Source organism: Loxodonta africana, chromosome 23 (genome assembly GCF_030014295.1).
Source record: "Loxodonta africana isolate mLoxAfr1 chromosome 23, mLoxAfr1.hap2, whole genome shotgun sequence".
In the NCBI taxonomy this organism is placed as follows: domain Eukaryota; kingdom Metazoa; phylum Chordata; class Mammalia; order Proboscidea; family Elephantidae; genus Loxodonta; species Loxodonta africana.
Window position 1 is genome coordinate 13,903,226 of NC_087364.1, and position 14,172 is coordinate 13,917,397.

The window sequence follows — 14,172 nt, forward strand, 5'->3', positions numbered from 1 at the left end:
GAGCAATGAAATTCCACTAAAGGGTTTTAAGTTGGAAAATGAGAAGCTTATTATGAACACAGGATGGAGAGCAAATTAGAAGGAGCCAGAAGGGATGGAGGGGGCATAAACATGAGTGCAGGAGCCCTGGTGATATCTTTCACTGGGGAGACAGTGGTGAAGATAGAGGGATGCGGGCTGGCTAAGAGGTTTTCAGGAGATAGCGCCATATTTTTATTTTAATGAAGTTTCCTGATTAATATACCATGTGCTCTTGGGTTTCTTGAAAGATATTTAATTCTTATAAAATACACATACTAGTTCTGTTATAACTACAGCCCAGTGTTGACTAACATAGTCATACGCAGCAGTTTGGCTGCCCAAGGAGTTTCTTGAGGTAGCACCTTCATATTGTTCTCATTTCTCCTTTTGCTCCCTACCTTCTGATACTATAGCACTCTATTCATATCTCAGCTATAAACGAAGACCAAACCCGTTGCCACTGAGTCGATTCCAAGGGGCTACTATATTGTATCATTATTATCTCTTTATACAACTACCTACTCAGTTACAACGTGGGCTCAGTGAGGGCCAGTCCTATATCTTATTTATGTGTAGTTCCCTAGAATTTAGCACTGTACCTGGCCTATCAAAAAAACAGTTGCCATCAAACTGACTCTGACTCATGGTGACCCCATGTGTGTCAGAGAAGAACTGTGCTCCATAGGGTTTTCAATGACTGGTTTTTTTCCGAAGAGTGTGTTAACCATTTGCACTAACCAGGGTCTCCACTTGGCCTGTAGGATATGATTCATAAATGATTGCATTAAGGTGTGAATGAATGAATCAGCAAATAAGTGAATTAACAAATGCTTTATTTCTGCTCGGAAACCCTGGTGGCATAGTGGTTAAATCCTACAGCTGCTAACCAAAGTGTTGGCAGTTTGAATCCTCCAGGCGCTCCTTGGAAACTCTATGGGGCAGTTCTACTCTGTCCTATAGGGTTACTATGAGTCGGAATCAATTCGATGGTGCTGGGTTTGGGTTTGGGTTTTGGGTTATTTCTGCTCTATCTTAGCAGCCTGTCTTTGGTCTTACCTGATAGCTTCCCTCTCTGGTCTGACTTAGTAAATTAACTTTTTTTTCTTTCTTTCTTTTTCTGTGTTCTCTGCTTTTATACCTTTACCACTGACCTATTTTTCCACTAGTCATATCAATGAACTTTTAGAAAAGAAATCTCTGTCTGGTTAGTGTCTTTGGTAGGTATGAAGTTATTTTTCTAACTGTCTGCATCTCCTGGAGGTGTTAGTAGCTTCTGTTCTGTGCCTTTGGGAGCTAATTCTTTATCATTGTCATCATCATAACCACCAAAGCATTGAGGACATGCCATTCTGCACACAGTGTTGTCTCCGAGCTCCATTTAGAGAGTGAGGAAAACAATGAACCCCAACGGCCTCTTTCCTAAATGAGATCACCATCCAGAACAGAGAAAACTGAAGGCTACCCACAAAATCAAATAAGATGTACAAATGACTAATGGAAAAATGGTTATACTAAACAAAAGTGGAAGAGCAACTTCCATAGTAGAATGTGAAAGAAGGCACATTTTGCGAACCAGAAATCAGAACATGTAACCTCACCCTGATCTCACAAACAGATAGTTGAGCAATATGTTACATTGAAATCGGAAGGTTTTCCCAAAATGCAGGACTAATGTTCTCTCTGGCCATTTTGGACATCCACGTAGGAGTAGAACGGTAAGGTTGCCACCTCTCTTCCTGTTTCAAAAGTTCTCAGCCCCTAATGTTAATATTTCCACTAGCTCAAGACAAAGTTGTAATTATGAAGTAAAAGCATACCCAACAAAGGGATTGTTCTTGTTGTTAGGTGCTGTCAAGTCGGTTCTGACTCATAGCGACCCTATGCACCACAACGAAACACTCCCCAGTCCTGTGCCATCCGTACAGTCCTTGTTATGCTTGAGCTCATTGTTGCAGCCACTGTGTCAATCCACCTTGTCGAGGGTCTTCCTCTTTTCTGCTGACCCTGTACTTTGTCAAGTATTATGTCCTTCTCCAGGGACTGATCCCTCCTGACAACATGTCCAAAGTACGTAAGACGCAGTCTCGCCATCCCTGCCTCTAAGGAGCATTCTGGCCGCACTTCTTCCAAGACAGATTTGTTCGTTCTTTTGGCAGTCCATGGTATATTCAATATTCTTCGCCGACACCACAATTCAAAGGGGTCAGCTGTTCTTCGGTCTTCCTTATTCATTGCAGCTTTCACATGTGTATGATGTGATTGAAAATACCATGGCTTGGGTCAGGCGCACCTTAGTCTTCAGGGTGACATCTTTGCTCTTCAACACTTTGAAGAGGTCCTTTGCAGCAGATTTACCCAACGTCTTTTGATTTTTTGACTGCTGCTTCCATGGCTGTTGATTGTGGATCCAAGTAAAACGAAATCCTTGGCAACTTCAATCTTTTCTCCGTTTATCATGATGTTGCTTATTGGTCCAGTTGTGAGGATTTTTGTTTTCTTTGTGTTGAGGTGTAATCCATACTGAAGGCTGTGGTCTTTGATCTTCCTCAGTAAGCGCTTCAAGTCCTTTTCACTTTCAGCAAGCAAGGTTGTGTCATCTGCATAACGCAGGTTGTTAATGAGTCTTCCTCCAATCCTGATGCCCCGTTCTTCTTCATCCAGTCCATCTTCTCGTATTATATGTACAGCATACAGATTAAATAGGTATGGTGAAAGAATGCAACCCTGACGCACACGTTTCCTGACTTTAAACCAATCAGTATCCCCTTGTTCTGTCCGAACAACTGCCTCTTGATCTATGTAAAGGTACCTCATGAGCACAATTAAGTGTTCTGGAATTCCCATTCTTTGCAGTGCTGTCCATAGTTTGTTATGATCCACACAGTCGAATGCCTTTGCACAGTCAATAAAACACAGGTAAACATCCTTCTGGTATTCTCTGCTTTCAGCCAGGATCCATCTGACATCAGCAATGATATCCCTGGTTCCATGTCTTCTTCTGAATCCAGCCTGAATTTCTGGCAGTTCCCTGTCGATATACTGCTGCAACCATTTTTGAATGATCTTCAGCAAACTTTTGCTTGCATGTGATATTAATGATATTGTTCTGTTATTTCCACATTCGGTTGGATCACCTTTCTTGGGAATAGGCATAAATGTGGATCTCTTCCAGTCTGTTGGCCAGGAAGCTGTCTTCCATATTTCTTGGCATAGGTGAGTGAGCACCTCCAGCACTGCGTCTGTTTGTTGAAACATCTCAATTGATATTCCATCAATTCCTGGAGCCTTGTTTTTCGCCAATGCCTTCAGAGCAGCTTGAACTTCTTCCTTCAGTACCATCGGTTCCTGATCATATGCCACCTCTTGAAATGGTTGAATATCGACTAATTCTTTTTGGTATAATGACTCTGTGTATTCCTTCCATCTTCTTTTGATGCTTCCTGCATCGTTTAATATTTTCCCCATGGAATCCTTCACTATTGCAAGCTTTACTCCATCCACGTCATTAAGGTCGACTCTACTTTGAGGAGGCAGCTCTTCCCCAGTCATCTTTTGAGTGCCTTCCAACCTAGGGAGCTCATCTTCCAGCACTATATCAGACAACGTTCTGCTGCTATTCATAAGGTTTTCACTGGCTAATGCTTTTCAGAAGTAGGCTGCCAGGTCCTTCTTCCTAGTCTGTCTTAGTCTGGAAGCTCAGCTGAAACCTGTTCTCCATGGGTGACCCTGCTGGTATCTGAATACCGGTGGCATAGCTTCCAGCATCACAGCAACACACAAGCCCCCACAGTACTACAAACTGACAGACACGTGGGGGAACAAAGGGATAATAAGCTGATATTTTTTGAAACATGCCTCACTAGCCCTCTACAAAGGCTGCCTAAGTTAAAGATACTCTTTGAATGGTATCAGTGTTACAAGATGCAGTTTGGGAAGCCAGGACAGGCTACAGTGAGGACGTGAAGAAGCCTGAGAGAAGATACCAAAAAACAAACCCATTTTGTCAAGTAGATTCTGACTCATAGTGACCCCGTAGGACAGGGTAGAACTGCCCTGTAGGGTTTCCAAGGTGCAGCTGGTGGATTAGAACTGCCAACCTTTTGGTTACCAGCCAAGCTCTTAACCACTACACCACCAGAGCTCCTGAGGGAAGACATGAGTGGTAAATAGAGGTAAGGAAGGGAGCCTCAAGAGAAGACAGCACTGAAAGGGGCAAGAAGTGAATGTGAGAAAGTGTAGAAGCCCCATACCACATTGGAAAGGTTAGAATTCTTCTAGGCTCTTAGCTCAGCATTAGTTCAGGTTTATGGTGTTGAACCCCAGCTCCCCTGAGTCCCATATTGTAGAAAGATAGAAAGAACGTTATATAAATAAATTAACACATAAATAAATAAAGCAAGCAAACAGTGCTTCCCCTTCCTCACGAAGATATCTTATAAAATTTTTTTTTTATATGGCATGTATTAATTGCCAAGCATCTTTACAACTACACAGAAACATTTTGTTTTCTGTACCAAATACATTGTTTCTATTTTGAGTTTTGTTTTAAATCTCTGTTAAACTAAATGACCAGTTTTCTTAGTACGTTCTGCCTTTTCAAACACTAGCACAGAACTTGATTCTGTAGTTCATGTTTTCATTTATTTTTTACGCTTCTGATATCTAATTTTAATATGTGTATTTGTAAAAACAAAGTTTACTGTTTAAATATTTTGGTGATAATAAATAAGTAAACAATGAAAAAATAATGTATGGGACGGTAAAAGAGTCTTATATTTGGGAATAAAATGACATCTACTTCTGTTTCTTTTTGATTTAGTGTTTCGTTATATTTTGTTTTGGTGTTACTACATCACGAAGTTTTAGCACACTTAAAGCAATAGATGACAAGCCAGAGAACTACACTTGGCAGGTCTTTGCTGCCATCTTCTGTTTTCTTATGTAATTACTCATTGTTTCTCAGATTCTAAAAACTTCATTTCCTACTTCTTACAGTACTATAGGTCCCCTTTTCTCTTTTTTTTCTTCTTCTATTTTTTCTTTAGTTAAAGCAAAGTGAAGCAAATGCAGACACCAAGGAAAAACTCCCTTTGCGCCTGCGAATCTTTGAAAAATTCCCAAACAGACCGCAAATGGTGAAAATCTCAAAGCTTCCTTCAGATTTTACAGTTCCTAAAATCAGGTATTAAAAGATATCTCCAATTGTACTTATCAAATACATTGTAAAAGATTCATCTTTGATCCGATCCAGCCCTTATTTCCAACACATATGTATTTTTTTCTATTGTTACGTTATTGTCCATATTTATGTTCTCTCTACCTCTCTTTGAAAAACCATTGATTCCTTTAAGCAATATGTTCAGAGAAAATTCACTTTACAACTGTAGCAGCCTAGGAAAGAAGGCTGCTTCTCACTGCTTCTCCCTGCAGTGGCCCCAAGAGGATCTGACCTCCTGGGTAACTGCAGAAGGTACTCGATATTGCAGGGATGGTAGACAGACACCAGCCCTTGACCCTTAACCAGAAGTGGATAAAATTACCTGTGTGGTCCTCTATTTTCAAACAGATTGAGAAACTCTCAATCTCAGGCCAGGTCTGGTACCACTACAGCGTTTGTTTAGAATACATGTCTGTGTACATTGTCATTCGTCTTGCAATTTTTTTAAGAACCGTGGCATTTTCCATTCCTACTAATTTTTCACCTCCAGTAAATGCATACTTTTTTTTAATATCTACTTTTTTGTAATGAGAAGAAATTACAAAAGAAATTCATCTAATTATAGCTCAATTACAAATAGATTTGGAATTATATGAAATGTTTACTTGACTAGTTTTAAAAAAAAAATCCATGAGGGATTATAAAAGATGAGACTGGTGTGGTGCCATAATATTTAAAATTCAAATGAACTATATTTGCATTTCTGATTTTAAAGAAATGAAATTTAAAACCTGAAATGTGAGGTATAAAAGAGCCATAAATTGATTCAGGATTAGTGGCTATTTGAAGAGATGTTATTTGAATTCTCATCATACTTTGGAGATCAGATAAAGTAAATTTCTTTTGAGTTCTTTTGAGTCTTTAAATGTAAAATTATCTCTCAGGCATTCTTACGATAAAGGAACGGTCAGAGAGATCAGATAATTCTCCCAATTCTTAGAAAGAAAGAAAAAAAAGTTTATTCTTATTTACAACAATAGGATTTTAAAAATACCATAAATAATTAAATGTTATTGCTTCAAATTTATTTCAAGGACATTACTTTCTTTTTTAAGCAAGAGTCACTGAAGATTCAGGAAGCTTTCCTTAAATTAAATATTTGAGTAATTAAATCTAAACACCATGCTTTGTATTACATGCCTTGTTTTCTATGACCTTCTGTCACTGCTTTATCTTAGCTCAAGCCAATGCGTCATTGCAAAATGCCATCCCTTGCTCCATTTCATTAATAATACTTGACGTGTGTATACTTCATTTGCAAAGGGAGAGTTTTATGAAGCAGTTTATTGACCGCCAGCAACAGGACACTTGCTGCCTCTTAAGAAGCCTCCCTTCAGCCTCCTCCTCGTCCTGCGATCACTCCAAGAGGTCTGCCATTGAAGACAACAAATACATTGATCAAAAAGTAAGAACCACTGTCTCCAATAACCAAATGTACTATTGTCGTAGCCTCTGTGTTAGAGAAAAGAACCACCTCACCATGTAAGATCCTGGAATCTGATGTCTCGGGAAAATAATAGAGACAACAATTTCATTGGTAGAAGAAATCGTTCAGCCTTTCATGATCTATCATAACATTTTTAATTTATGAATTTCAATTTTCTATTTCTAAAAGCCTGCCTGCCCATGTGACTTTGAATGCACAGAGTCCCCAGACCTGCATTTTCTGATATGCATAATAAAAGCTTGGAGCTCTGAGGCAGGATCCAGGTTTAATGATGGCCTCTAACTGCCTTCAGCAAGTAACCATGTTTATGTCCAGTTTTTACATCATGGGGAATAACCAGGGAAGGTTTCTTTAGAATCAGTAATAGCAACGGCCATTTATTGAGTACTTACTATGTGGCAGGAATTACCTCTACCTCTAGGTGAAAAGAAAAAAACCAAACCCATTGCGGTTGAGTCTATTCCAACTCATAGTGACCGTATAGGACAGAGTAGAACTGCCCCATAGAGTTTCCAAGGAGCGCCTGGTGGATTCGAAATGCCAGCCTTTTGGTTAGCAGCCACAGCACGTAGCCACTACGCCACCAGGGTTTCTAGGCACACTATTTTATTCATGATCTGTTTTACCTATTCGTTATATTTTGAAAAGTAGATACTGAATTTCTTTTCCGCAGATTCCACAGGAAAGTATCAATAGGGAACCACATGCAGGTAAAGCCAAAAAAAAAAAACAAAAACCCCATTGCCACCGAGTCGCTTACAACTCCTAGCAACTCTATAGGACAGAGTAGAACTGCCCCGTAGAGTTTCCAAGGAGCAGCTTAAAGAAATGAAACATTTACTATTTATCTATTTGTAAAATAAGATGTAAAAGGTAAAACTGTTTAGGTGCAAAAAGTACATATACATGACATATGTCATATATATTTGGGAAACTGTGGCAAACGCAGTTAAGAACGCAACTAGTAACTTTGAACTCGCCCAGTGGCTCTTCTCCTCACGAGACAGGCCTGGTCTTCTGCTTCTGAAAGGCCACAGCCTTGAGAACCCTACGGAGTTCTACTCTGCACACATGGGGTCACTGTAAGTCGTAATCAACTCAGCGGCAAGTAACAACAATATTTATACAGTATATTGTGTATATTATGCTATCTATATTATATTCAGATCCCTGGTGGCACAGTGGTTAAGAGTTCAACTGCTAACCAAAAGGCTGACAGTTCAAATCCACCGGCCACTGCTTGAAAACCCTATGGGCAGTTCTACTCCGTCCTACAGGGTCTCTATGAGTCAGAATCGACTCTACGACAATGGGTATATTATATTACTATACTATGTTATACTACACTATATGTACATATATATATATCAGTTCAATAGTATAATCAGTTAGAAGATGAAAGACTGACAATTTGTAACAGAGATTGAACATTAGAGATTACGAAAACATTTACTTACAAACATGTCACTTTAGGAAGCCCTAGTATATTTTTCCCTTAAATCATTGTCATCCTATTTCACTGCTTGTAATCAAATACCTACTTTCTATTATAATATGGCAATACAATAACAAATCTTTCATCCACTGGGATTCTCTACTGTCCCTCATTCCAGCCAACCACCCTACGAAGATTAGACGTTTAGAGTACCTTTGCCTTTCTCCTTTCTTCCTTCTTTTCCCCTGACTCCTCCTCTAACGAAACACTTGACCTCTCCCTCAATTCCTAGATTCTATGCTTGGACACCCTCGTTCTAGATTACTATTATGACTTCCTTTGCAGTATGTCTCTTCTTTTTCAGTGATTTCCATTCATTTATTTTCTTTTAGTAGTTTATAGATGTTATCCCTTTACCTTATAGCGTCTGAGATTGTAGATGAGAAGTCTGATGCCAGTGTCATTTTTTTTTCCCATTGGAAATTTAATAGGTTTTTGTTTGATGGTTGATTGGTTGATTTGATGGTTTCTTTTGAAAAGTTTGTACAGACTTTTCTATGTATCCTTGGAGGTCAGGAACTTTGCCAGAATGTACCTGAGTGTATGTCTTTTCTCACTGAAACCGCCTAAACTGAGGTGTTTTTACATTCTAAAGACTAAGATATTTGGTAAGAGAATTTTTCACTTACCTGTTGTTTATTAGTTCACCGTCTACTCCATGTTCTTCTGCTTTATCTTCACCTCTCTATTTGTGTTCTGTGCTTTGAGAGAGTTTTTCCACTTGGTCTTCCAGGCCACTGATTTGATCTCATCCAAGATCATCCTTTGTTTCAATGCATCTTTTAGAAGTTCAGTGAAAAACAACGAAGCTGTGTGTGTGTGTGTGTGCACGTGCGCCATATGCTTAACTCTAAGTGCTTTTTTTTTTTTTTAATTATTAAATTTATCACCTCAAAACCTGGTGGCCGAGGTGGTTAAGAGTTCAGTTGCTAACCAAAAGGTCAGCAGTTTGAATCCATCATGTGCTCCTTGGAAACCCTTTGGGGCAGTTCTACTCCATCCTGTAGGGTCAATATGAGTCAGAATCAACTCAACAGCAATGGGTTTGGTTTTTGGTTTTCTTCTCCACATTTCTATTTTGCTCAGTATGTTTACCAAGCAGGGAAGCAAAAATCCACATATCAGTGGAAAATCAGGTTGAGGAAAAGATGACTTGGTTTCAGCCAATCAGGCTGAAATTGCATTTTATATACTAGAAAGCAGATTTTTTAAAAGAAAATGTATTTCAAAAGCAGACTTCAAGCCAGAAGTGTGGAATGAGCCTCCAGTGGGGCCTATCATTGTGACCTATCTCCAGGAAGAATACCAAGAGCTGATATAATTTTGTGCCTAAAGGGGCAAAACACATATTCTTTTTAAAATCATTAAAAATATTATCACCAATAACACAAAACTGAAATCTTAGTTCATGAAAATTTATTTTTCTCTCTAAAAGGAAATGTGACATTTCTCGCTTTCCTGGAAAGTGATAAAAAGGATCCTTGGGACATGTAGGAAGGATAGTCTACGGAGAACTCGAGATAGCTCTGGGCACTATCACCATCCCTCCCTAAGAGATCTCTTTGTTGGATTAGGTTCACAGACGCTAAAATGATGCTTCTGATTTCTTCAGTGGCCTTATATTCTTTCACATTCCCATTTAGCACTTTTAAGTAACTAAAAGTAAAATAAAAATTATAGTTTTATTCTGTACCCTTACACTAGAGCCTCTATCATAATCTTCAGAGACAGATTAAACTGCAAAGACATTGCTTCTCGGTGGCATCCAAGTCACTTCTCCAAAAAAGACTAGAATTGTTTGAAGACCAGAGGCAGTCCCCAGTCCATAACATCAGCTGATTGAAATACACAATGCATGATCATATATAAAGAAAACTATAAATGATGGTTAGGTTGCCCTTCATCCCACATAAACCTACTAGTTGCCGTTAAGTCGATTCTGCCTCATGGCAACCACATGTGTGTCAGAGTAGAACTGTGCTCCATAGGGTTTCCTGTGGTTGAGGTTTTGGAAGTAAATCCTCAGAACTCTCTTCAGAGGCACCTCTGAGTGGACACAGTCCTCCAACCTTTTGGTTAGCAGCCAAGCACGCTAATGATACGCACCACCCAAGGACTCCCATCCATAAATGCACTTGACCGGTAATGTAGATAAGCTGCAGTTGGAATATTGTTTATCCTACTACGGCATTCGTTATCTGGGTAAATGCTCCAATTTGAAAAGTGAAAGATAGAGAACATTTTTCTCTTTATCTCATCAACAGAGTTATGAGATTGCAGATACCCTATAGAAGACTTTATCCATGGTGTCATCCACTCTTAAAGTTCTGACTTTATTAGGTTGTCAGAAACATAGACTTAACAATTTCCTTCAGCATCCACTGTTTTCAGCTTCAGCTCTGATTAGTGTTCTTCATAAATACTTAGAATTTGTCTTCCTTGTTGAGTGCCATTGGGCCAGAGAAACATGGAACAGAAAATACCATTAAATGAATTACAGTGATGGGAATTTAAAAGACGCAGAAATTGAAGAGAAAGCAGACTGGTATTCGTATTTTAAATTTGGCAAGCCCTTGCATTTTTATTAAGAAACAGGTCTCTATGAGTCAAAATGGACTTGACAGCACCTAACAACAACAACAAAGCCTCTTAAAAACAAAACTACATAAACACATAGCAACAACTTTGAACATAGACCAGGCCACTGTTTCTTCCCCTTATATTTTTCAGTGATGACTAGAAATTTTCATTAAAATCTCAATTGCCTTTGGAAATGCCAAACCAAACAAACAAAAAAATTACAATCAAGCTGATTCCAACTCATAGTGACCTTATAGGACAGAGTAGAACTGCCCCATATGGTTTCTAAGGAGCACCTGGTGGATTTGAACTGCCGAAATTTTGGTGAGCAGCCAAGCTGTTACCCACCGCACCACCCAGTTCAAGGTCCTTTGCTCTACATGAAAAACCTATCCCATCACTATGCAATGTAAGTTGAGGCTGTTTTTCCTTAAAGTGTGGTCTGAAATAAAAAAGAAAATAAGAGGCTGACTTATTGGTGATTCTTACAAAGTGAACAAACTTTTCCCTCAAGTGTCACCTCTGAGGAGAAACTTCTAACTTCCACTGCTTAAGGGGAATCAATTTTCTCTTGTCAGGGAGAACAGTTAGTCCTCAGAAACCTGAAGATTACAAGCTAAGAAGAAAAAAAAAAAAAAAAAAGCAGACAACAACAACAAAAAGGTGGGAATGGTTTTTGATTGGAAACCCTGGTGGCGTACTGGTTAAGTGCTACAGCTTCTAACCAAAAGGTTGGCAGTTTGAATCTACCAAGCACTCTTTGGAGACTCTATGGGTCAGTTCTACTCTGTCCTATAGGGTCACTGTGAGTTGGAATTGACTCAACGGCAACGGGTTTGGTGGGTTTTTTGTTTTTGATTAAGCATTGCAGAAAGCCCAAGAGCATGTGCTGGGCAAGATTTTCTCAGATTAATTACCCCAGCTTTGAATAATCTCAAATAATTCCCATGGCAACTTGCCTTTGCAGAGACCTTGTTCTTAAAAACAGCCCTGTTCGATTACCTTTATCACATATTTTTAAGCTGCCTGTGTTTCTCCCAGTAAACAAGAGACGAACAAAAATGTAAAATCTTTAAACCATTCTTGTGGTCTGCCCAGATCCTAAGGAAAAAGACAGGAAACAGTGATTACCTTCCTACACCTTGGGATGAATGGCTGCCCTTCCAGACTTGATAGAAATGAGATCCTCAAGTGACCATTCCCACATTCCTTTCTCCTCCCACACTCACACATCTGTGGGCAACTTTTCTCCTTCATTAAAAAAAGATAAACCTTCATTTCTGAAGAGGAGTTTTTCTAGTTTCCAAGAAAAGGAAATCAGGTAATGGTTTTTCAATTCGTATTTTTTCTCCATATTTTAGAGACAATAGGTTCCCTCAGCAGAGGTCTCATTATAAACTGAGAAGTGAACTTGGTTTTCTAGTAGCCCTGGTAATATAATCACCCACTCGGTCTTCAGAAGTGAGTCATCTCAAGGGCAAGATTTCCACCATTGTTGAGTCTGGGGACTCTCATTGCTTTTTAGCCTGACCTTCATGACCTTTCTGCCCTGCTGTCTTTGTTGGACTGAGGAGTCCTGGTGGTACAGTGGTTAAGGCCTGGCTGCTAACAAAAAGGTCAGGGGTTTGAACCCACCAGCCATTCCACAGGAGAAAGACATGGCAGTCTGCTTCTTGGAAGCTCTATGGAGCAGTTCTACTCAGTCTCATAGGGTAACTATGAGTCAGAATCGACTTGACAGCAACGAGTTTTGGGTTGGCTTTGGTGGTGTGCCATTTCCGGGGTGAGAACCCAAAAGTGTCAGGGAAATGTGACTGACCCTCACCGAGCTACATCAACCTGAGTTTGATAGAGGGAAGAGGGCCATCCCAGTCACCCACTTCTCTCCCTGGACCTGCCAGAGAAGGTCTCCTTGCCCTTCTTCTTCACACACATTCATCATATCACTTGATGAAGGACTCAGACCCCATAACTGGTAAAGAGCAGTGAATATTTCTTGGAAAATAGGGTAATATCTCTTCTCTCCCTTGTCTGCCTCCTTTCTGCTAAGCATACAGCAAGTTCCTTTCAAAAGTCTTCACAATTAACAGCTAGCTTAAAAAAAAAAAAAAAAAATTTTTTTGTATACAAAACAAGGAGGAAAGCGATAAATGTAATTATTCCATTTTGTTAACACTTTTCCTTCCATAAGTATTCAACATTCAGTCCATCATTCAATAAGCATCTATGCAGTGCCTGTTATTCATCTGGCCCTCGTCTGGGCCAGGGGAATTCAACAATGACCAAGAAGCTCATAGGTTAGTGAGGAGAAACACATGAAAACGGATGAATGTAAAATATATTACAGGAATCAAGAGGCAAGGATGTCTCAGTTCACCTTTCAGGAGAAGGACCTTTGACAGATACAGGAGCAAGTTCCTCCAGGCAGAGGACAGTATATGAAAAGGCACAGAAAGCTAACCAGCATAACCTGCTTGGTGTAACTGCTTGAGAAGAGGAACCCTGGTGGTGCAGTGGTTAAGAGCTCGGCTGCTAACCAAAAGGTCAGCACTTCGAATCCACCAGCTGCTCCTTGGAAACCCTATGGGGCAGTTCTATTCTGTACTGTAGGGTGGCAATGAGTCAAAATTGACTCAAGAGCAAAGGGTTTTTAAATAAGATGGATGTAGGTTCCAATCCTCATCTGCAAAGCAGATAACATTCTTGTTTTCAAGACTTGTTATGAGAATTAAATGATACAGTGTATGTTAAAAATCTAGCATCACACCTTGCATGACATATGATTTATGCCTAGAATACCAGATAAGAAAGGTTACTGTTATTAAACCATGTCATGGAATCAAACTTAGCAAATAGAATTATATCCATCATTCAAGACAAATGGATTTTACCGAAATAAAATAACCTTCAGATATAGCAAGCTAGATGAGCACATTTTAATTATTTTTTTCCTTATTGTATATGAGTCTGATTTTTTTTTTTTTTTGAGTCAGGTCTTTGATGACAATATTTCATTTGCTACCCTCTTTCCCTATTCAGTGTCTTAGGTCCTCACAGAAATAAATTAAATTGTCCTGGAAAGACTGACTTTTCACAAAGTCTTGTTGATTACAGTACAGCATTTTCTTATATTCTATATAATTGCAGCGTCTTCGATGATTTGTTCTAGTAACACACACAGCAAGTTACCCAGCTCGATGTATAATTTCCAGGAGGAACGTTTACTCACTGGAAAGAAACAGAGAGAGAGAATAGCTTGTTTTCATCTTTAGGGCTTTTGGGCTTCTGAAAGTTGTTTTTTTTTTAAAAAAAAAAAAATAATAATAGCTTAGCAACTCTACAATACCATTCAAGACATCTCCCTAGGAAATTATAGAATACTGCCACATAACCAAGGAACCCTCGTGATGC

The 14,172-nt window shown here is 39.2% G+C and overlaps 1 protein-coding gene across 2 annotated transcripts in view; it reads left to right on the top strand.

Moving 5' to 3' along the window:
* The window catches only part of NALCN (sodium leak channel, non-selective), a 380,765-nt gene that overhangs the window by 260,533 nt on the left and 106,060 nt on the right, over positions 1-14,172 (top strand). For both annotated transcript variants that reach the window (XM_064275254.1, XM_064275255.1), the window contains 2 exons: positions 5,067-5,203; positions 6,503-6,644. In XM_064275254.1, coding sequence (XP_064131324.1) covers positions 5,067-5,203; positions 6,503-6,644 — 279 coding nt within the window. The remainder of the gene's footprint in view (positions 1-5,066; positions 5,204-6,502; positions 6,645-14,172) is intronic.